The sequence below is a fragment of the Plutella xylostella genome, chromosome 25 (assembly GCF_932276165.1).
Source record: "Plutella xylostella chromosome 25, ilPluXylo3.1, whole genome shotgun sequence".
Taxonomy (NCBI): Eukaryota; Metazoa; Arthropoda; class Insecta; order Lepidoptera; family Plutellidae; genus Plutella; species Plutella xylostella.
The window spans coordinates 4,677,105-4,699,708 of NC_064005.1; the positions used below are offsets into that span (position 1 = coordinate 4,677,105).

The 22,604-nt window shown below is 42.1% G+C and overlaps 3 protein-coding genes across 3 annotated transcripts in view; 2 read left to right on the forward strand and 1 right to left on the reverse strand.

The window, feature by feature from the left end:
- The window catches only part of LOC105382326 (C-1-tetrahydrofolate synthase, cytoplasmic), a 38,724-nt gene extending 36,165 nt beyond the window's left edge, over positions 1-2,559 (forward strand). Inside the window, exon 15 of the mRNA XM_038107416.2 lies at positions 2,194-2,559. Within this exon, the coding sequence (XP_037963344.2) occupies positions 2,194-2,436 (243 nt within the window). The 3' untranslated portion in view covers positions 2,437-2,559. The remainder of the gene's footprint in view (positions 1-2,193) is intronic.
- Positions 2,560-3,615: 1,056 nt separating this feature from the next.
- Positions 3,616-8,478, forward strand: LOC105382325 (G-protein coupled receptor Mth). The gene is made up of 8 exons (XM_048630083.1): positions 3,616-4,010; positions 5,135-5,311; positions 5,552-5,667; positions 5,770-5,848; positions 6,301-6,464; positions 7,433-7,577; positions 7,909-7,998; positions 8,241-8,478. Exons 1-8 carry the CDS (start codon positions 3,733-3,735, stop codon positions 8,461-8,463), a joined length of 1,272 nt encoding a protein of 423 aa, XP_048486040.1. The 5' UTR covers positions 3,616-3,732; the 3' UTR covers positions 8,464-8,478.
- A 1,126-nt stretch (positions 8,479-9,604) lies between these two features.
- The window catches only part of LOC105382323 (RNA helicase aquarius), a 44,896-nt gene continuing 31,896 nt past the window's right edge, over positions 9,605-22,604 (reverse strand). Inside the window, exons 14-28 of the mRNA XM_048630084.1 lie at positions 21,531-21,748; positions 20,947-21,116; positions 20,403-20,534; positions 19,854-19,991; positions 18,990-19,081; positions 17,199-17,397; positions 16,776-16,956; positions 16,295-16,419; positions 15,710-15,870; positions 14,496-14,763; positions 13,977-14,148; positions 13,251-13,421; positions 12,646-12,843; positions 10,683-10,862; positions 9,605-9,816 (exon numbers count right to left, since the gene is read on the reverse strand). Coding sequence (XP_048486041.1) covers positions 9,661-9,816; positions 10,683-10,862; positions 12,646-12,843; positions 13,251-13,421; positions 13,977-14,148; positions 14,496-14,763; positions 15,710-15,870; positions 16,295-16,419; positions 16,776-16,956; positions 17,199-17,397; positions 18,990-19,081; positions 19,854-19,991; positions 20,403-20,534; positions 20,947-21,116; positions 21,531-21,748 — 2,561 coding nt within the window. The 3' untranslated portion in view covers positions 9,605-9,660. The remainder of the gene's footprint in view (positions 9,817-10,682; positions 10,863-12,645; positions 12,844-13,250; positions 13,422-13,976; positions 14,149-14,495; positions 14,764-15,709; positions 15,871-16,294; positions 16,420-16,775; positions 16,957-17,198; positions 17,398-18,989; positions 19,082-19,853; positions 19,992-20,402; positions 20,535-20,946; positions 21,117-21,530; positions 21,749-22,604) is intronic.

Below are 22,604 nucleotides of genomic sequence, written 5' to 3' on the forward strand. Positions count from 1 at the left end.
AAACCTAAAGATAGGTGCGACGACGAGCAAAGCGAGGAGTAGCGTGTTAGGTGCACATGTTCGTCGAAACCAAAGCGGAGCGCAGCGAAGCGGATCGGAGCGTCTCCCCACACAGCGTCAATAATAATAATAATGTCAAAACCCCTAGTAACAAAACCTAAAGATAGGTGCGACGACGAGCAAAGCGAGGAGGAGCGTGTTAGGTGCACATGTTCGTCGAAACCAAAGCGGAGCGCAGCGAAGCGGAGCGGAGCGTCTCCCCACATAGCGTCAATAATAATAATAATGCCAAAACCCCTAGTACCAAAACCTAAAGATAGGTGCGACGACGAGCAAAGCGAGGAGGAGCGTGTTAGGTGCACATGTTCGTCGAAACCAAAGCGGAGCGCAGCGAAGCGGAGCGGAGCGTCTCCCCACATAGCGTCAATAATAATAATAATGCCAAAACCCCTAGTACCAAAACCTAAAGATAGGTGCGACGACGAGCAAAGCGAGGAGGAGCGTGTTAGGTGCACATGTTCGTCAAAACCAAAGCAGAGCGCAGCGAAGCGGAGCGGAGCGTTCCCCCCACATAACATCAATGATAATGAAAATACGATACGACAATCTTCTATACTTTTTGTGCATTATACATTATGATAATTATATCCGTTGTAGAATATATGTTATAAACGTTATATATTATAAACGTTATGCATTTTAATCGTTATATCAATTGAAATTATACTTTTTGAACGTTATTCTTTACGAAATTATGTATTTAGTAATTATGCCTTTCGTTTGTTATGCACAGTGATCGTTATACTTAATAAATTTATATCATATGGGCATATACCTTGTGAATGTTATACCATTCGTTTTTATACCTCGTATTACTTACCCGAAGTGTTTAAGTTATAGAAAGCCCGTAGTACGGTGTCATTGAAGTGCTAAAGTTACTATTGAAGAGCGTTTAATCACTCTCAGCTAGAACTTTTACCGGTATAGTTGTAGTTGTAGAATGGTTATTTGACTCCCTGACTCTTATTTGTTTGGTAAAAAAGGGTTAAGTGAGTATGTTACCGTTTTTAGAATATACTTTTACCATACAAGTTGCATGTCTTTGAAAATAATAGTGTCAACAGCAATCATACGCGACAGTATTAGAGTGGCATTATTGATTAATACTAAATAACAGTAAATATAATATATTAACTTGACTTAACATGTTTTGTGAATTGAAAATAATATGCCATTGTAATTTTACTGTAATGTATACCATATTTCCCATCTCAATTTTAATGCGCTCCGAATTTATTAAGGATTTCAAATGAAACATAAGTAAATATAAAATAGACGACTCAATTTTATATTTTTTTGTATCCTTGCTGTATGTCCATTAGTTTCATAAATCGATTGGCATGACTGGAATGACAAAATTTACATAAATAAGTAAGTATTTTAAAGCAAAATATTGTTTATCCCAGCAATTTATAGGTTAGGTCGCCAATGCAAATGGCGAACTTATATTTAAGACATATAGACTCACCTAAGTCATCTATTACACTTTTTGAAATAGAACACCCTTAGCCAAGGGTATTATGCAGTCTTAATCGATCCGCACAGTCTTGCTTAACACCGTTACTTTTACAGTCTAGTTGCCTAACGCAATAAGCGTAAGTTAAGTTAACCTTAAAGATTAAAACTGCATTGTTGAGTTTTCCAACACTGTAAGAATCTTGTCTTACTGCAATCTTGACAAAATCTCTTTTATAACCAATTCCTGCAGCCTAAAGTCAATATGACACCTACAGATTTATATGAGTATTAAAGGAAACCACTTAACAACCATAAGTGTTAACAGGTGTCAGTGAGCACTCTTGTATAGCTTTAGGTTCTAGAAACAGTTTAAACCTATAACATCTTAATTATAATTGCTTTGACTAATACCATTTTAACACTTAAACCTGCTGTTAACACTAAATTCATTTTTTAACTCATCTTTATCGCTTTATGTTAGAACTGAGATAATTATAACACAGTTATACAGGTTAAAGTTATAAAAATAGCTGTAACTGAGGGTAAAATGTTTGTTGGGAAGTAAACACATAGGTGCAAATGAGACAACTTATTTTTGGTAAGGTTCGTTGATGTAGGTAGCTACCTAACATAGCATAATAATTTGATTGTTGCTGATTTACCTTTAACTTTCAGGGCTACGACAAGCTGGCCATCTGCATGGCGAAAACGTCCAACTCGCTGACGGGCGACGCCGCGGTGAAGGGCGCTCCTACGGGATTCACGCTCAAGATCAGCGACATCTTCGTGTCCGTGGGCGCCGGCTTCGTGGTGCCCATGGTGGGCGAGATCTCCAAGATGCCGGGGCTCCCCACGCGCCCCAGCATCTTCGACATCGACCTCAACACCAAGACTGGCGAGATCGAGGGGCTCTTCTAGTTTTAAGGAATTGAAATTATTGAATTATGGAATTCTATTGCTGATATTGTTATTGAATTATTATTGTTACGTTTTTAATCTTTAACTTTTACGGTCATTAAATGGTTTTTATTATATTGTAAATGTGTGTTTTTTTGTTTTTATAAGTACTTAAAGGAAGATTATTTTAATTAGGTAGCTTGGTTTCCGCGTCTGGAAATGTCCCATTTATGCTTTTATTTTGTAGAGTTTGGGAGTAAGAAATTGTGTTAAATAAAAAATGTAAACCTAAAGACGACTCTACAATACAGGCTAAAAACACTTCGACGATGAGGTACAGGCAGGTTAACTAAAGAATACAATAAGGAGGACTTAAAGCTTCAAGGTATTACCACAAAATTTAGATAGGTCTGAGAGATAGGTGATCATGTAAATGATTAGCGCTGTTTGTGAATTACTAGCATGTCTAGATTGTCTAGCATAAACCTTTTTGCAGTCACACCGTTAAGTTGATTGTACTGTGATACAACCAGATACAACACAGACATGGGGTAATGACCGATTCAAGTCTGGCTTATCTCTAATTTTCCTCGCGAAATTCAAGGTGAAGGTGCAATCAAAACGATGGCGATGCTCTATATTATAAACACAAAGCGGATCAGGGCTGGCCATTCTTCTTTTAATTTACTGTTATGAAGTCAATATTTAGGTATCACTCAATAAATAAATTTTGTAAATATATAATTGTTGTACTACCTAGCAATAATCGCGTGTTGGCCATAGCTGTTTTTTTATAATAAATAAATAAATACTAATGGATTGAAATGACTCATTTAAGGTCGTAGCACACATGTCGACTCCGACAGGGATTGTCAACGCCCCGCCTTTTAAAGCTACTACATTGACGACATACGAGTACAAGCCGGCGGCATAGCCCGCTGGCTTTTGCTAGATAATGGACGGCTCGAGTTGATACGGTAACGTAACGATACCTTTCCGAGCTGCTCCCTTGTGGACAAGATTTTATAAGAGAGTCCATGAGTCCTACGTTTGAGAATCCTGACTTCAAGTACCTTAGCTTTTTGAGATAGAGCCTTAGAGTTAGAGCAACGAAAAGTGTACAGTCGGCGAAGGCGCGGTGGCGCCAAGCGGGCCAAACAAAGTATGACCTCACTCATTATAAATACAGTCTGGTGACGGTTCAGCTCAGTCAGTAGGTCTCGCGAACCAACATGCGTCGCACGCGCACTCTCACAACCAACACTCTCGCGTGTTAACGAAAGTTCCATATCTCCGCGAAGTTTTTATTAAACAAACATGCTTATCACTGTGCTAACAGGTGCGTTTTTAGCTATAGTTACACACACAAGTGCAAGTGAAACTCTGAAATGTTGTCCAGAAGGCAGCTTTACGCGCCGAAACTCAACCGGCAACCCGTATTGCTTCGATCCTGTGGCGAAAAGGAAAGTGGAAGTGTCGCTGCGGTGTGACGTCATAAGTGTGTTGCACGAATCAACGAACTTTTCAGTGAATGAGCGCGGACAGCTGGAGCTGTGGGACGACGAGCACCGGTATCCCGCTAAGGAGCCCGGCACGTAAGTTAAGGGTGGTCACACCGATTACTCATTACTCTATATACCTAAGTAGGTACTCTAAGCTAAGTTTGTGTGATTATTATTTTTCCGGAACCGGAAACAAAGACATATAAAAACAAATTATCCAGCCACAATCAGTTATCTATGTATCAGAATACTATCACCGTGAGACTGAAAATCTAAATTTTTTAAATTTATATTTATTTATTTGAATACCTCAAAAAGTAACTAACTAAGTTGTATTTCATTTGATTCGCGTGACACTGTTTCACACAGTCAGCCTGTTTTTCTTTGATTTAAAACAACAGATATACCTAAGTTATAGTTAGTTATATAATCTATAAGAGCGCCCCGGTTGTACCATAGTATAAAAAAGGTTAAATACATTTTTAATTAGCTAAGATAATGAAATCTATTTTTATACAGGGTTATTGGTAAGTAGGTGGATCTTTCAGGACAGGAGGTGATAGAGGAAGGCATTTCCATTCGATTGAACCCTATAATGCATTATCCGAAACTTAACCATTTGTAAGATATTTAATATTTAAGTTTTTTTTGCTTTTTTGCCAAAAAGTTAATCTTACAACCAAAAAAAAAAAAAATCTTATTTCAATAACTTTTTTGGTTGTTTTGTATAAGTAACACCGTAATAAAGTACTTAATTAAAATTATCTATTTGAATTAAATTAGACACAATACACCTGAAAATAGTTAAGAATTTAAAAAATATATTCAAAACGTAAAAACAAATACTTACGTTAAAGTAAAAAACAATGTCATAAGGACCTATGTTGTTATTGTGCATTTCAGCTTAAAATAACCCTGTATTATCGAACGTCCCTGGTAGCTAATTCTCATTATAAGGTAGGTAGAGTGTTAAAAAATTCTTTGTGAAATCAATGCTTTATATCGATGTCACGGCACTAACAGTAGCTTAGACGACTTTAAGGGTGAGGCCCTATTGGTGCGTTGCGTTGTCGCATAATATAGGTATTTTTATGACCGTTCCTATCAGACGACGCGACGCAACGCTCCAATGGGGCCTCACCCTAAAAGTTAAGTACTCGTTGAGAATCCCAGGCCCTCAATCACATAGCATACTTACTACCTATGTTTATGGCCAGGTTCTGTCTGGGCGTGCTGAAGCCGCCCGGGCGCAACGCGACGGCGGCGGCGGCGGCGTGCCTCGAGCCCGCGCCGCCCGCGCTGGTCAGCCAGGAGGTCGAGGGGTTCTGCTTCTGGGTGTCTGCGGCGTTTCTGGCTCTTACCACCGCCATATACCTCTGTCTCCCGGAGCTCAGGTACTGGAACATAACAGTTCATTGATACACAGTAGGTACTTACCATTTTCTTAAATGTATTTTTTGAAAGCTTTCCCATTCTATCTTCCTGTACCTACCTACGCATCTTTACAGAAAAACAGGCATTTGAACCTCTTCTGAAAAGCTAGTGGCCATCATTTTATTCTCCGTCCACGTACTTACATCACACCTACCTACAAACCTCAAAATACCTATTCATATTCAACTAATTCATTTTAGGGATTTCGAAGGATGGAGTATCATCAACCTCTGCGGCAGTCTGGGAGCCGGGTTCTTAATATTTGCCATCATAAAAACACTGGAGTACCAAGACATGACGTGGTGCGGTGTGAGAGGTACGTAAACAATAAGTTCATTTAGAAGGTAAATATTTTAATGTATGTATTTCTATTTGTAGATAAATATTTAAAAATTATAAAAAATAATCTCTGTTTTAGGTTTCCTGGCGTATTTTTTCATAGTGGCTGCCTTTCTATGGATGACCGCCCTGGCAATACAAGTCTTAAATAGCTTTAGGTATGTATGGTATGTATGGTATGAATGGATTTTTGTATTTTATGTGTGCTTATACCTACCTACACACGCACACACAATTAGACATGAGCCTCCTCCAGTACTGGAGGGTTATTGCCATAATCTTATAATTCCCCCGCTTGGCAGGCAGGTTGGAGACATATAACACTAACATTTTACACCCAAGACCAGAGAACAAAAATTAAATATGAATGTACTTATGTAAACAAATAACTATTTTGTTTACATAAGTCCATTGTTATCTGGCCCGGCCGGGAATTGAACCCGGGACTTTAGACAAATCAGTCAGACAGTCACTAAAAACCTTTCTATCATGTCTAGCTCACCACGATGACCAACAATAAGTAATCTCTAACTTTATCACCGATACTAGTTTACGCAAAAAGATGATAGCCACAATTAGCAACTGACACAAGCTAACTTTATTCCGCCAGACAAACGAGCCCGCGTCCCTTGCTCAAGAGAGAATTTTTCGCCTACGCCGCGTGCGCGTGGGGCCTCGCATCGCTGATGACGGCCGCCATGGCCACCGTGAACTACGTGGAGGGAAGCCACAGCAAGCCGCGCATCGGGATCGACTTCTGCTGGTTCAATAACGGTGAGTGGACTGGAGGTGCTGATGACGCGATTGGGTTTGGATGGTTTACGCGGATGAAAAAGAAAGCTATCACTAGAGATGCCACGAATATTCGGCAAGTATTCGGTATTCGGCCTATTCGGCCAGTTTTTTCAGTATTCGGTATTCGGCCGAATAGTAAGTAGTATTCGGCCGAATACCGAATACTTAAAAAAGTAGCAAATACCTTAGAAAAGAGAATTAAAATAAAAATAATAATCGAAACATTTAACTATCAAACTATTACTTATTGCGAAAACCTGAATACAACATCAGTATTTTTAATATTTAAAATTAATTAAAGGCAAATTGTGATGAATACAGATAAGTTTTTCGGCATTTGTTCGTAAGAGACGATTGCGCTTTTCTTCATAAAATATACAATTCCAGCTACTGAGACACAAGTATTATTTAACAAAATATAAGAGGTTTGGCTACTGATTCGAGTTTGTTGACCACTAGTTGTACGGATCTGCCGTAAGCTTAAAAATAACACTCTTTAAATAAAATTTCAACTTATTGAATTATACTGGATCACCTGCCGAATATTCGGTGGCCGAATATTCGGTATTCGGCTGAGCACGCCGGCCGAATATTCGGTATTCGGTATTCGGCCAAATCACTATTCGTGGCATCACTAGCTATCACTATCAACTGACTGACTACCTACCAACTAGAAGGAACCTTACGAGGGCCTAACCCCTCCTAAACCTACCCACTAAACTGAACAAGTTCGTGTTTATCATAGTCACCGCTAAAAGAAGAAGTATAAAGTACTTACCTTGAATTATCCAGGCTGGCACGGCGACGACGTAGCGAGATGGTGGTGGGTGTGGTTTACTGATCTAAGGTGATGGTCCCCTTGATTAAAATCCGATAAAATCTTGATGATCACACACACTTCAGGTTCTTCCTAAAGCGTTAATTAACTGAAATCCCGTTTGTTTCAGAATTAGACAAAAGCCAGCAATGGATCTACTTCTACAGCGTGATGCTGATCTCGATCGCGATCAACACGAGCATATTCATCTACATCTCCGCGTGTCTGAGGAAGCACAAGTTCTCCTCCAGTACCATCACTGCTCTACGATACAGGTGAGCAGTGTACCCATTCATAAAGGTAGGTAGGTTTTCTCCTTCCAACCACATCCTAGAAATTATAAATAACCATGCTTTAGAAATAATTATGCTTCACCTATCTGTTATCGGCTTCCTGTCTTATTTCGAAGAGCTAAAGACTGATATACGTTTGCTACGCTACGTTAGCAAGTTCGTGGTTACTACTCGAGTAGGTGCTCGTAGTCACCGCAACGGCTTACAGTTAGTTCTAATGGGTGCAAACATCATCATAATATAATATATGTTGGTCTTCCAAAATAATATACTTAACCGAATTCTTCATAAAAACTTTATATTTCTACTTCAGGTTTAACCTCATGCTGCGCTTGTTCTGCCTGATGGGTCTCCCTTGGATCTTCGAAATACTGTCCTCTACGTTTCCGAACTACGTTGTTCTGTAAGTATTTGAAGTATAGTAATACTAATACCTAATTATTTTTATATTCATCAGCTAAAGATGCAGTAAAGACCACAACATGTACGGTTTATAATCACTAAAAGGAAACTATTAAAATTCGGATAAGTACCTAGACCAAAAACTTAATATTTCCTCAAATTAATAGACGAAATTTTATTTGTCATAATCCCTACAGACTGCGTTCCTCATAAAAACGACTTAATTAAAACATTACTTTTCAGAGAAGCGCTAGCATTCCTCAACTCCCTAGTCGGGCTCTCCTACTTCCTGTTCCTGGTGGCCCTCCGTCGGCGTGTGGTGAAGGCGCTGCAGCGGCGCGGGTGGCTCGGCCGCTGCGGGGCGCTGGCGGAGCGGCACCTGGCGCGCGCTGATGATGAGGAGGCGGGGGACGTCGCCGCCACCGTCGTCGTGCCACTTGAAGCTACGGCTAATGGCAACCATTGAATGGGGAAAGTCTGGGAGCCATGACCCAGCTGTTGCACATATGCAAAGTATGCAATGGCACGGAAAACCTGGACCTGACTGGATAAATTCAGGGAGGTACTCCAAAAGGCCTCAGCTTGAGTACTGGAGCATTAGTGGCCGGCCAGATTGATGTTTATTGATCCCCCGATGTATTGATTAGTTTGTTTCTCTGTGTAGTAGATGAACTCGTGTAAAGCTAGTCCCACCAATCACATCGCTGTGTTTAACGCAAATCGTGATGTTTAATTTAATGTCTAGTTGTTGTAGCTTGCTGCTTAGCAGCGATAGTTTGTGTAGATTGTTTAGTGGAATTGCCTAATCGCCTAATGTATTGGAAAGGTACTTACTTACATGAAAGCACTAACTAAATCTGATTATTGACTGATCTCTTTTGATATACTTACAAATTCAAAAGTAGGTGCCTATGCACCTAGTATACCTATGTATACTAGAGCAAAATAGATAGGTAAGATAGGAACAATAGGTGCTGACAAAGCATGTTGCGGATTAATTTATTTTGTAAATGTTTTTTTTCTTGTAAATGTATTAAATTTAAAACGGGTTAATCCATTTTGTACTTACGCATATTCATAAGTAATAGGTACCACTAATATACGTAAATTTTTAAGTAACATACCTACCTATTATCATATATTATTAGATTTATTAGTATAGGTATAAGTAAATGCAGCTATTTTAGTTACCTACTGTTTTTATGCTGTCTGAATATTTAAAGCTACCTCTAACCGATACCCATGTATTTTACAAACCTAAAGACATGGCTATGACCTTTTATGTATTGTACATTTAATTTTGCAATTATGATCTTATACAATTAAAAATAATGAGACATTTATTGACATACCTATTGACTATGTAGGTAGGTCTTATCTTATGTAGGAAAACTGTACATTGTAACAATTATAACAACCTTATTACAATAAACAATTATTGTCTAAAGTAGAATATGTATTATTTAAACAAATAGTTGATAACGAATCTTGCGTGATGTAATCTTCCCACATTATACCTACCTACTATTCCCACACTTGAGGGTATTATGATTATCTGACCGAGACGTCATCCACGCAAAGCGTGGCAACAACAAAGAAAACCCCCATTCAAAATTTCACTTACACATATTTATTAACCCTTACACTGCCACTCATTAACCCGTCACGCGTCGTCGGGCACCTCGTTGACGATCTCGGTGGGCTGGAAGTCGGGCTCGTCGTCGCTGTCGCCGCCGGGGTGCGCCGGCACGTGGTGCTGCGGGTCCTGCGACTGTGCTGCTGTGGCTGTCCCCGGGGCTGACCAGGCTGGCTGCGCGCGCTGCGGGGGAGGGTGTGTTACATTTAGAGGCCATAGGTAAGAGTAATCATGAAGGGTGGTCAACTGAACGATGTGTCTGACATAGTAAACTATGACTCCTAAAATAATTTTAGACCAAAATCCGCATGCTGTTAGAAACAGCCTAACTACATAAAATTTACTAGTTATGATGGAAAGAAACACAGGCACAGTTTAATCGTCTTATTATGTGCCTAACCAGTATGCTGTTATCGGCTTGTTTCTTTCAGGAATTCAACAGCATTTAAATCCACCGTGGCATTATTGTAAACATTAACTATTTTCGTCTCAAGAGCTGTCTATCGCATATAATATTGGGCATTTCAGATCAAATCACCATCGCACTTTCAGCTTTTACATAAAAAGCTAGCGCCAGATTTAGTAGACTCTCTAGTAACTGCGGCAACTGTCAGGACGCTGTAGAACTATCAGGTTGTATATAAAGCTACTCACCTCATAGCTCTGCTTGCAATCCCGCACCCTCTCCAGTACAAGTCATACACGTATCGCGCCATGTGCGGTATGTCTCTGACAGTCATGGCGAGCGCGGGCGGCACGGGGGCGGCTTCAGTGGCCGCTCTAGTAACTGCGGCTACTGTCTGTAGATAAACTCACCTCATAGCTCTGCTTGCCAGCTTCAGTGGACGCTCTAGTACCTGCCAGATTGTAGATAAACTCACCTCATAGCTCTGCTTGCAGTCCCGCACCCTCTCGAGGTACAAGTCGTACACGTATCGCGCCATGTGCGGCATGTCTCTGACAGTCATGGCGAGCGCGGGCGGCACGGGGGCGGCTTCAGTAGACGCTCTAGTATCTGCGACAACTGTTAGGTTTCTAGATAAACTCACCTCGTAGCTCTGCTTGCAGTCCCGCACCCTTTCAAGATACAAGTCGTACACGTATCTCGCCATGTGCGGCATGTCTCTCACAGTCATGGCGAGCGCGGGCGGCACGGGGGCGCCGGCGCCGCGCTGCGCCGGGTAGCGCTCGCCCGGCACTAGTTCCAGTTCTAGCGGACGCTCGAGTAACTGAGGGGAGAAGGTGGGCAGTTAGGATTAGGATACAGATATGTTTATTTGAGGGCATGATAAAAATGTGTGTGTAAGAGATGGTTAGTTGGGAGTTACAGGTCTTATAGGGGACTTCGGTGATGCCCTAAGTCGTTATTTTTAAATATAAGAATGTCGAAATATTTCGTATTTTTAAAGAAAGGTCAATAAAAGCGAAATTCATACAATATATAACTACCTACAGCAAGTATAAATAAAGCCATCTGGTACTAAATAATGAGCTGTGATTCACCTTCATTCACCAAGCACTTTGTTCTGTTAGTGGTTATCTGGTTTGGTTAAATGGCCTGAAATTGCGTTTATCTATTTAGAAACAAACATACAAATGAATAATCTACCTAAGAGACCTATTTTACAGTAGCAACTTCAAAGCTCGCGTAAAATGATCTTATCCAGATTGCCATAATAATTAATCTGTGCTAAGACATAATGTATCACGATAGGTACATAAGCAAGTTCCAACATATATAGAGTCAAGATAATTATCGACTTTAGCTATTATCCTGATCGTATCCAATCGATTATTTATCTTCAATTATCATCAATATCAATCAGCCCGTAGGCCTCTTCTGGGAAAAATATTCTGTCAGAAGGTATATTCTTGGAATGCCATTAAATCTATTAAGCACCATAGACTACCCACTGATAGACTCAGCGGTGACATCAGAGAATCTGTAAGAACTCAGATCAGAGCGAATGTATTTAATGACTACGGAACCTGTGTCTTGTTAGATCTATACCAACATCCAGCTCTCGGTGGCTTACTATTTGCGTGGTATAAATAAACACTGATTAAACCACTTGTTAGCCGTGAAATGAAACCATACGCCACTATCTATTGTTGAGTCTTGTCTTAGAAAAAATACACAATGACTAATAATATTATACTTACCAAGTATTTTTATCGGTCAACTATAATTGCATTAATGCACATACATATTAATCTAATAAAGGTCAGATCGCTACAATGTTTATTTAGGTATGTAAGTTTAGGTAATAACGGATGAGTCATTCATCAGATGATATTTATGGGAACTGTTATGTTATGATTATAAGTGACTCATGCTCCATAACTAATAATCATAAGAACATATAAATTACGACCCATGAGTTAATGACGGATCAGCACAATCATACAGACACATAAATCTGCTGATTCTCCGAATGTGAACTGGGACATCCAAATTTCTGTCTCGTCCAATTACAATTCGTCATTGTTATTCCAAACGTTAATTACGTTAAATAACCTGTGATAAAATTCCAGTGAATCCAATTAGCCATTCAGGAAGTGCGATGTCCCGTGAGTAACGAAGATATCTATCCATATATGTACCTACCTACCTAACATACGTGTGCCTCTGCGGTTTTTTGATGATGACGTATACGAGTGTCGTAGCTGTGACGTCACGTTATAAGCGTGGCCGACAAATCTGTACTCATAGCGCATAGTAGAGTTAGCCTCATTCAAGCAGCTGGGCTGCAATCCTATTTTTATTGTATTATTTAGCGATAAGGCCGCCGGTGTGTTTTATTCAATAAAGTTATATTGTATTGTATTATTTCTATGCACTCAGTACTATTGAAACGCAATGTATTACATCTGTCTTGCGTTCCCTACTTACAAACTTGATAACTTCTCCATAAAGCTTTTTTAGAAAAACTAAAAATTACCCGGGCAAGCTCCTTAGTTCTTCAAACCTCACCAACCTCTGGTTCTACAGACAGTGGAAGCACCACTCACCTGATTAAACGTGGGCTGCAGCTCGAAGCAGTTCCGGAACAGCGTGGACCTCGCGAAGATGTACAGCCCGAGCCTTGCACGGGAGCACGCCACCACCAGCCGCCGCAGATCGCGCGCGTGCCCGACCGCGCGCGTTCTCACTAGTGAGACTAGGGCGATGTCGTTCTGCTGCCCCTGGTACTTGTCTACTGTTGTCACCTGCGAGTGGGGAGGGAGGTTACCTTAGGTTAGGGTCATCATCGTTAGGCAATAGAGGTTAATAATCTATCTAATACCGGTTAGCCAACTGGGCCCATGGGAAATTTATTTCTTCAGTTTTTTTCTCAACTGTGCAATCAGTTCAGCTCCCCAGAACCCCAGCTAGGTACTAGGAAAAATTATGTAGGTACCTTGTAAAAAGTACATAAGAACTATACACAAAAAATATTCACGTGAAAGTTCATATTCAGAGGATAGCATTAGTACAACAACCCGTAGTCATATGAAATAACCGGTTTAATAATAACATGATTCTATAACGAGCCCACCGCAAAACCGGTACCTACATTCAGCGAAACCACACCATCAAAATTCTAAATTTAAACAACCGTTAAAACTTGACTGACCTTGTGCGGGCGACCAATGAGCGGGTTTCCCGCGCACCGCTTGTCGATGACGTCACGGATGAGGTGCTTCTGTCCGTTGTAAGTGGTCAGTATGGAGATGCGCTCCGCCGGCCAGCCAATCAGGCGCATGTACATGAACACTGCCACTACGTACTCCGCTTCCGCTAGGTTCTGGGGGGAAAGGGCGGTATTAGAAAATGTTGAAAATAGTAAATGTGCGATGAATATAGCTAAGCATTCGACGAAGACTTGAGCGGTTGGTGATAGCAGATAGAAAGGCGAATGCAATGAATGTCTAGGCCAGAAAGGGACATAATGATTTTCTTCTAATTACAGATCGCAATATTATTTAAGCATCGTAATGCTTTTAGAATAATCCCGCGCATATTAAAACACAACGCAGAAATGTACATTATAGGCTGCTTTCGGCGGGCATTTCTGCGAATATGAATGTGTGTCTTCATTCACAGTGCAAGGTTATTGCCACGGCGATGGGGTAGTGACGTAATATATTGTGACAATTTGATGGACCGCATTTTCTATATTTTTACATTATTTTTGCATACATAGTGGGATGGGCTCGGTCTCGCCGTGTCCGTTGAAGTCTTGCACTGCAATCAGCTGGAAGTCATATCTACACTAGTCTAGACACACTGACCTGATAGAAGTAGGGGCTGGGCTCGGTCTCGCCGTGTCTACACTAGTGTAGACTGTAGACACACTGACCTGATAGAAGTAGGGGCTGGGCTCGGTCTCGCCGTGTCCGTTGAAGTCCTGCACGTCAATCAGCTGGAAGTCGTGTCGCAGACCGGCGTTGGCCGCGCGGTACTCGGGCCGGCGCGACACGTGGTGGAGGTCGCCCAGTGCGCGATACCGCCAGCGGTATAGGTTGCAGATGCTGGTGAGGGAATTATTGGTAAGAATGAACAGGGGATATGTTCAAAGGTTCCACTCGAGAGAGCCACGTACAGGAACTTTTATTTATTACTGCGTTATGGTTTATTTGATTCGACTAAAGATATACTTTTTATACTGAATTAACACTACACGATCTTTGTAATTTTAGAATGTATAAGTTTATAAACGTCGATCCTGTATCATGAACAGGTTCCTCACTAAACTATGTATAGTGTCAAAGGAAGCTGACATGACAATGAATTTTAAAATCTTGGATTTCTATAACAGATAGACAAAGAGCACAACATAAAGAAATACGAAATCAGCCACTATCTGAAAACCACTCACCTGGGCCTGGCTCGCCCCTGCGCGTCCAGCTCCACATACGGCACCCCCAGCCTCACCATCCTGGTGAACAGACTCTGCTCCATATTACAATACTTCTGGAAGGCCATGTTCTTCACAACAGGAGGCAGCTGGTGGTGGTCCCCGATCATGATCCAGCGCTTGAGCCGCGAGCGCCCGTCCTGAGGGTTCTGGAGCAGCAGTGGAATGAAGGTCTCGATCTCGAGGATTTGCGCGGACTCTTCCATCAGGATGTTGTCGTATTTGAAGCCTGGAATGGAATTTGTGGTTAGATTTTGACATAATTTCTATGTATTTAAGTTGCGATCAGCATTGATATAGCTCGAAGATATCCTATGAAATGAAAGCGTTTACTTATGACTTTATGACAGTTTTTTGGCAAGGATTTTAAAAATTTTAGCACACGTGCTCCTGAATGGAGACTATAGCGCAGGTAGCTAGACAACGGACAACTTTCGACAGGTCCTGAATCTCCTGATTTTGAATCTCTCGGATAAGGAAGGCCGATGGCAGTGTTGTTTAGCTCCTTTACGGACTGATGATGATCTTGTAGCGGCTACAGTGACGTACCTACCTGCACGGGTTCTGTGCGTGCAGGTCATGGTCAGCTACAGTAACGTACCCATCTGCACAAGCTCGGAGCGCTTCAAGGCGGCGTGCGTGCAGGTCATGGCGATGATCTTGTAGCGGCTACAGTAACGTACCCATCTGCACGAGCTCGGAGCGCTTCAAGGCGGCGTGCGTGCAGGTCATGGCGGTGATCTTGTAGCGGCTACAGTAACGTACCCATCTGCACAAGCTCGGAGCGCTTCAAGGCGGCGTGCGTGCAGGTCATGGCGGTGATCTTGTAGCGGCTACAGTAACGTACCCATCTGCACAAGCTCGGAGCGCTTCAAGGCGGCGTGCGTGCAGGTCATGGCGGTGATCTTGTAGCGGCTACAGTGACGTACCCATCTGCACGAGCTCGGAGCGCTTCAAGGCGGCGTGCGTGCAGGTCATGGCGGTGATCTTGTAGCGGCTACAGTAACGTACCCATCTGCACAAGCTCGGAGCGCTTCAAGGCGGCGTGCGTGCAGGTCATGGCGGTGATCTTGTAGCGGCTACAGTGACGTACCCATCTGCACGAGCTCGGAGCGCTTCAAGGCGGCGTGCGTGCAGGTCATGGCGGTGATCTTGTAGCGGCTACAGTGACGTACCCATCTGCACGAGCTCGGAGCGCTTCAAGGCGGCGTGCGTGCAGGTCATGGCGATGATCTTGGCCTCGCGCACCAGCAGGTACTTGGAGCGGTCCAGCCCCGAGCGGAGCAGCTCGAACGCGCGGAACTCTTCTAGCTCCTCGAACATGTGCGATATGTATCTGCGGGGAGACAAGGAATTAAATACCATACATCAAAAGTGGTTAAGTAAGCTGTTAGGGGATGACTTAGCGGGTTATTCTGAACAATTTTCCTGTAAAACTTGTGGTAATTCGTAAAAAAATCTAGTCCTTATCGTAAAAAAGTCGCATGACAATACGCAACACGTACGTGTACGGAGATCAATTCCTGCGCAAAGGAAAACAATGCTAATGACCATGAGCCCACAGTATAAACCTCCAGCAGCTCTCATTATGTGTGAATTAAGCCTGATGCATGGAAGTGTATGATAACCGCCTTCTTCTCAGTCTTTAGCAATTATTATAAAGGTTACCCACCCTTATGAACACACAGTTGCATTTGCCTACTTTACGTTATAAGATTGCTATTGAAGTGTTAGCTTTATAAGATGTAATAAATAAATACCTCCAGCAGCTCTCGGCCACCTCCATGTCCTCGTCATAGTCTCGTCCCGGGAACAGCGGCTTGGGCGCGTCGTCGAAGAACTCGTGGAACGGGAACTCGCGGCTGATCGCCTCCACCGACTTCGACTGGGGATAGCAGGAGGAATTAGTGTTGTTTGTGTATCAGGTGAGACTTTAGTTGTAGAATTTAGGAGGATTCTAGGTGAAGTACCATATCATATATTACAAAATAATACACAAAAAGGCAGGCACAGTAGCTCCAACCATGATGATAGTCTACAAAATGTTAAGCTTTACCTATCCTGAATCCTAGAACATTTATTTAACTTTATGCATATATTTTCGGAAATAACGCATTACAGAAGAATTCACTAAGTATATTTTTTGCAATGGCATAAGGCTTGCCCGTGTTCATGGTAGAAGTCGCTAGTTAGTAAATTCTGGCAAAAGCTACATAATTAATTATACATAAAGTTACATACCTGGTCAGCAGCCCTAGAGTCGCGGAAGGCGTGCCACCTCGGCCTGACGTGGTACACAAAGAAGTGGTGCGCCAGCTCGCAGGTGCCCGTGTCGCCGGCGCACTGCAGGCTGCCGTGTAGCCGCGACACCGAGTCCAGTAGTTCCAGCCGCTTGGCTAGCACGTAGTTTACTCGCCCGTATCTGGGGAGAGGATTTTGATTGAGGATTTCGGTTAAACATTTGAATATTATTGCATTGTAGAATTATCTGGGATGATATGATTATGATGATTATGTAATCAGGATAATAATTTATGTTTCTTGTCTGGTAAACTGCAATTTGAACACGCACTATTTAGTGGACGGATGCGAAGGGCAGATAACAGAGTGCTGAGGCGTACTTTAGGAAATTGTATCCACTATATGGCGTTAAAACGCACTAACCTCGAAAAGTCCTTGTCAGTCTGCAGCGCCTCCTCTCCGTGACCGAGACGGAGCAAATGTCTCTCATCCACATCCAACTCTGCCACTTTCTCGAATAGTTGGTTGAGCGCCTGGTTGCTGTGGGTCACCACCAGAGTGCGCTGCCAGGGGAAGTTGTGGTAGATGTTGGAGATTATTTGCACGGCTACGTCGGTTTTACCTGAGGAAATGTAGTTTGTTTTAGTATGTAGCCAGAATATTGAAATTCTATTCTTCCATCGTTAGGGTTCAATTAAGTGGAAGACAGAAGAAAGTTAATTCAGTTGAACAAAGTTCATTAATTTGTATTTGAGAGCTTTCCACTACTTAAATATAAAATTGTGTATTTTTGGACACACAAATAGCATGTTGTGGTGCTTCTTGGTAGAGGCCTATGTCATACAGTGTACTATTGTTAGCTGATAACGCATTTATGATTATGTCACTTTCAATCAGAAGAATACAGCAAGATACAACTTATGTCCTTTAACATTGGTGGACAGATGACGCTTTTCCTGTGACCCTAAAATATGACGAAAACTCTGTTTATTACCCAATATAGGGTTCCGCTCATCTGGCATAATCTTTATTGACCAAAACTCATTTCGCATAACTCGTATGGTCTAAACTTTTTTGGCCGAACCATCACTTTGCCAAGACTTATGTGGCATAAGGCTCGTTTCGTCTAAAACTCTTTAGGCACAATCTTTAAACACCTAAGTTTCGTTTGCTCAAATTTATGTTCGTCTATACCTATGTATAATCTTGTTTCTCCTAATGTTATCTTAATAAATAATATATTAAGCATGTAGTAAATGTACAAATTGTGGTATTTTTCTCCTACATCCCGAAAATCACGATATTGTATGATCAAAAAATCGAAAGTTAACGACCAATATAATTATTACAAACCCCATGAGATCGAAACCTAAAAATAGAGACCGAATCTTCTCGAGCTCGAGAGAATTCTCGAGCTCGAGAAGATTCGAGAAATTTGGCTTGGTTCGAGACGAGAAAAAAATCTGAAGACTCGACCGTAACCGAGAAAAAAATTTAGAATATTCAATTCGAATTTTCCTGCGCCGCTTAACAACACACACGCATACCATGCGCGTGTATTATGATTTATTATGTTTCATCTCCATTTAAGTTAGTGCTGTACTGATAATACCAATGAATGATTAAAGATAACGTAGTTAGTAATAGTTACGTACTGTTTCTTAGTTCAGACCAAAAGAAGTCATCCGATGTTGTTTGGCTCTTTTTTTTAAAATGAAAAACTTCGATTCTGTTTTTTGATTAGATTTGTGTTCAATGTTTATTTGAACCTTTACAATTTTATTGGTAAGTCGGGAAGATATCGGCCAAATGGGCGCCGTCGCAATTGATTGCCATACGGGCTCGTAATATCCATTGATTTGTAATTGGCGGCAATTTGCATAAATGAGAGCAACTTCCAATAGGGTGATTACTTTTGGCCCACCTTGTACTAGTAATTATATAGTAGCTAGCTAGAGAGTATTGGTAAAGTATTTTCTTTGTGATTAAGTTGACAAAGTAAAAAAAGGAGATTTTGTATTTATTTTTTTAAATTAAGGCATTTTTCTAAAGGTCTTCTTAGAAAGGCTCGAGACTCGAGAAGACTCGAGAATTTGGGCTCGAGAATTCTCGATGCTCGAGAACGAAAACAGATCGAGAAATCAGAAACCCTACTCCGGAGCCACTACACACGAACGTTCACCTAAAGTAAAGTAAGTAGTAAGCATGAATTACCGGTCCCGGGCGGCCCCACGACGAGCGTGAGGCCGGGCTGCATGCCGGAGCGGATCGCCTCCACCTGCGTCGGCGTGAACAGGATGTTGTTCCTGGAATGCATCATACATTGTTAATATTTTATTTATTTTATAAAGTAACCCCCTTATTCATGGAAAAGTTACAGAACGTTTTACAGAACGTTTTTAGAACGCGAACTGTAGATACACGGTAAGCTATACACAAATGGTGACCCCGACGTGGTACGTACTTCTTGGGCTCGTTGTAGAGGTAGGGCCCGCGGCGCGGCTGCACGTGCGGCTCCACCACCACCACCTTGCGCTCCTCTTCTTCTTCCATAGCCTCGGGGCCCAGTTGCTGCTTGCCAACTATACCCGTCAGCTGCCCACCAAGGCAAACCACAACTACTCCTACACTTGAAAGGTAATGTATTGCGCCTGTCTTGCATTCCCAACATTAAAAAAATCGTAAATTCTCTTCAGAGGCGTTTTTTAAATAAGTAAAAATACTAATATGATCAGCTAGGTAATGCCTATTTTGAGAACGTAGAAACAATAATAAAATGCCTACAATTTAGAAGTTATCAGGAAAAAAGGCCTAAAAAGGCTTTTTCGACCGAAATCAAAATAAAATTCTACATTCTCAGTACTTGGTTCTTAGTGCTATGTTACATTATGATAAACATTTATGTATTTTGAATTTTTGTAAAATCGATTTTGAAGAGATGATTTTTTTAATGTTGAGAACGCAAGACAGACGCAGTACATTGCCTTTCAAGAGTAGGGTTTAATGATTATTTACTAGCTATTCAGTGGACGCGCTTCTTTCTCTTTTGAAAAATGGTGACCCCGACGTGCTACGTACTTCTTGGGCTCGTTGTAGAGGTAGGGCCCGCGGCGCGGCTGCACGTGCGGCTCCACCACCACCACCTTGCGCTCCTCGTCTTCTTCCATCGCCTCCGGGCCCAGTTGCTGCTTGCGGACCACGTTCTCGAAGGTTAGCCTGGAATTTTGATTACAAAGTTATAAGTAGGTATTTTGTAGTTTTATTAATAAAAATCAGAAATTAGGAACTTGTGTTTTGGTGCCACTTGAAAGAGGAGGATTATGGGATGATAAATAATGATGATGTAGTTAATGTTATAACAGGATCAGAATCAACCGAGTCACTTATCCGTCATAGACTGACGCTAATCTGTAGGGCTTGGCTCGGCTATACATGGAGAACCATAACACTGTCCTCTGCCTTCATCATCCAGCCACTACCGACTACCAGGCTAAGTCATCGGTCCAGCTGGCCAGAGTACGTTTGTTTCCACACTAATTTACCCCACCAGTCATCGATTCTTCGACTTATTAGCCAGCTCACTGCCACTTCAGATAGGTTATCGACTGGTTAGCAACTTGTACTTACTTGAAAGGCCTCACGAGTTTCTTGGGGTCATTCGTCTGCACCTTGATCTCGTACCCGGGGAAGCTCGCGCGCAGGTGGTCCATGTTCAGGAATGTGTCGTTGAAGTCTAGTGTCGCTATCTCGTTGGGCATTCTGAGGACATAACAATGCGTGTGAGTCAAATAAGATAATACGTGTAGGATGATAAATTATGCTAGAAGTTTAGGGGTTCCTGTGGTAGGTTTCCGATGTAGGTACATTCAAATTTTGAAGCACGGGATATCGATTGACAGCGTGTTACGCGAACGCACGTCTCCAGAAACGCCTTGAAGTAGTTCAAATATACATAATACGTTTTAACGCCATCTAGCGGTCCGAAACGGCACTACTACGTCACTAACCTGGTGTAGTGCGTCTGCCCCGGGTCCCCGTACCCCAGCACGATGTCGTGAAGCTACTCTGTGTTCATCAGCTTGCTAATAGTCTCCAGAACTGCCTTGAAGTTGTTCATAAACATGTTTTAACGCCATCTAGTGGTCCGCCGTAGCACTACTACGTCACTAACCTGGTGTAGTGCGCCTGCCCCGGGTCCCCGTACCCCAGCACGATGTCGTGCAGCCACTCCGGCACCACGCACTCGGTGTTCATGAGCTCGCGTATGGTTTCTAGGACAGCTTTGAAGTTGTTCTCCTTGGGCTTGCGGCGCATCACGATGTTGAACGTTTCGTATACGTCCTGCGGATGAAGATTTAAATAAATAAATATGTAGGGACATCTCACACACGGCCTTCCGATACCAAACTAGGCAGAACCTGTGATATGGGTGTCGGACAGCTGATCGATGAAATAATTAGACATGGCAATATGCCCATGACAAGAAGGGGTAGTTAGCTGTACATTGTACTCGCGTGAGAAGTCAAGATACGTATCGCTGTCTTAGAATGATTATCACAAATAATTGGACTAGGCTGTCTCATTACTTTAGTGCTGGGATAAGGAAGGCTTCTGTGGAGCTCGATTTCGATGTCGACACGGTAAGAATAATAATTAGTTGTATTTGCTATCTTCAATCAGTGACGGTGTTCCTCGCAGCCGGGTAGGATCCCTTAGGAAGAAGTGTCTGGTACTGCTATAGCTCCAGTATCCTACCTCGTTGCCGGTGCTGGCGGTGTCCAGGTCGGCTGCGTACTGGTTGGCGTCGAGCAGCAGGCGGAAGGTGCGGGTGTCGGCGGGCAGCGCGGGCCGCGGCTCCGGGCCCTCCTCGAGCACGCGCCCCGCCGCGTCCAGCATGCCCTCCACCTCGCAGCCTCGCACGTACACGATGCCGGCCTGCTCCACCATCGAGCGACGGTAGTCGTACTTTGTGCCTGTGGGGTGAGGGGTTCATGTTATGCAAAGTGATTTTTTTCACGAGCAATGCAAATGGAAAATGGAAATCCAGTGAAATATGGAACGGCAATGGCAATTACTCGTGAGTTTATAACTGAATAATATGCTTGCTAACTGTACCTATGTATTTCGCTGAGTGCAAAAGATTTGTTTGTATGGCGTTTTCTAGGGTTACACACATGATTATAATTAAGAGGGCGATGCGTGTTCATATAGCGCGCTCAGAGAGCAATAACTTTTTCGCAGCGAGCTGGTCGTTGCGGCCCGATGAATCGTGTTAACCTAAGTGTACTATGAAAGCTTAGGTACATTAGATGCCCACAAATTTCAAAGATAAATAGAAGTTGTCGTCATTTGTTGGTTCTACAACTTCTACAGGGAACGAATTATAAAGGAAAGGTAAATATATTTTTTCATACACAATGTAAACATTAGTCTACACACATCACCGTCGCATACACTGTTTTCCTACTAATATAAGTTTGGTTTTTTACATAACTTCCAATGTCATGGCTACGCGAGTTTTGACCCACAATGTCGCATTCATAAATAATATAATGACCGCATCTATGCACACGTATTAAGAGTGCATTGTAATTAGGTGGCATTCAGAGTTATTTTCATTGTAATTTCTATGAAATCATTACAATTGTTATAACTATTACCTTTTGTAGATATTTTCATAGAAACGCGGTTAATTGAGGAATTTAATCAATGAATAGATTTCTGAATGGGTGAAAGCACTGCTTTGCTTGCTGACTCATATATGTACTTGATCAATCTAAATATGAGTAATCAATTAAAAGTACACATTATGATTTCACATGGAATTTC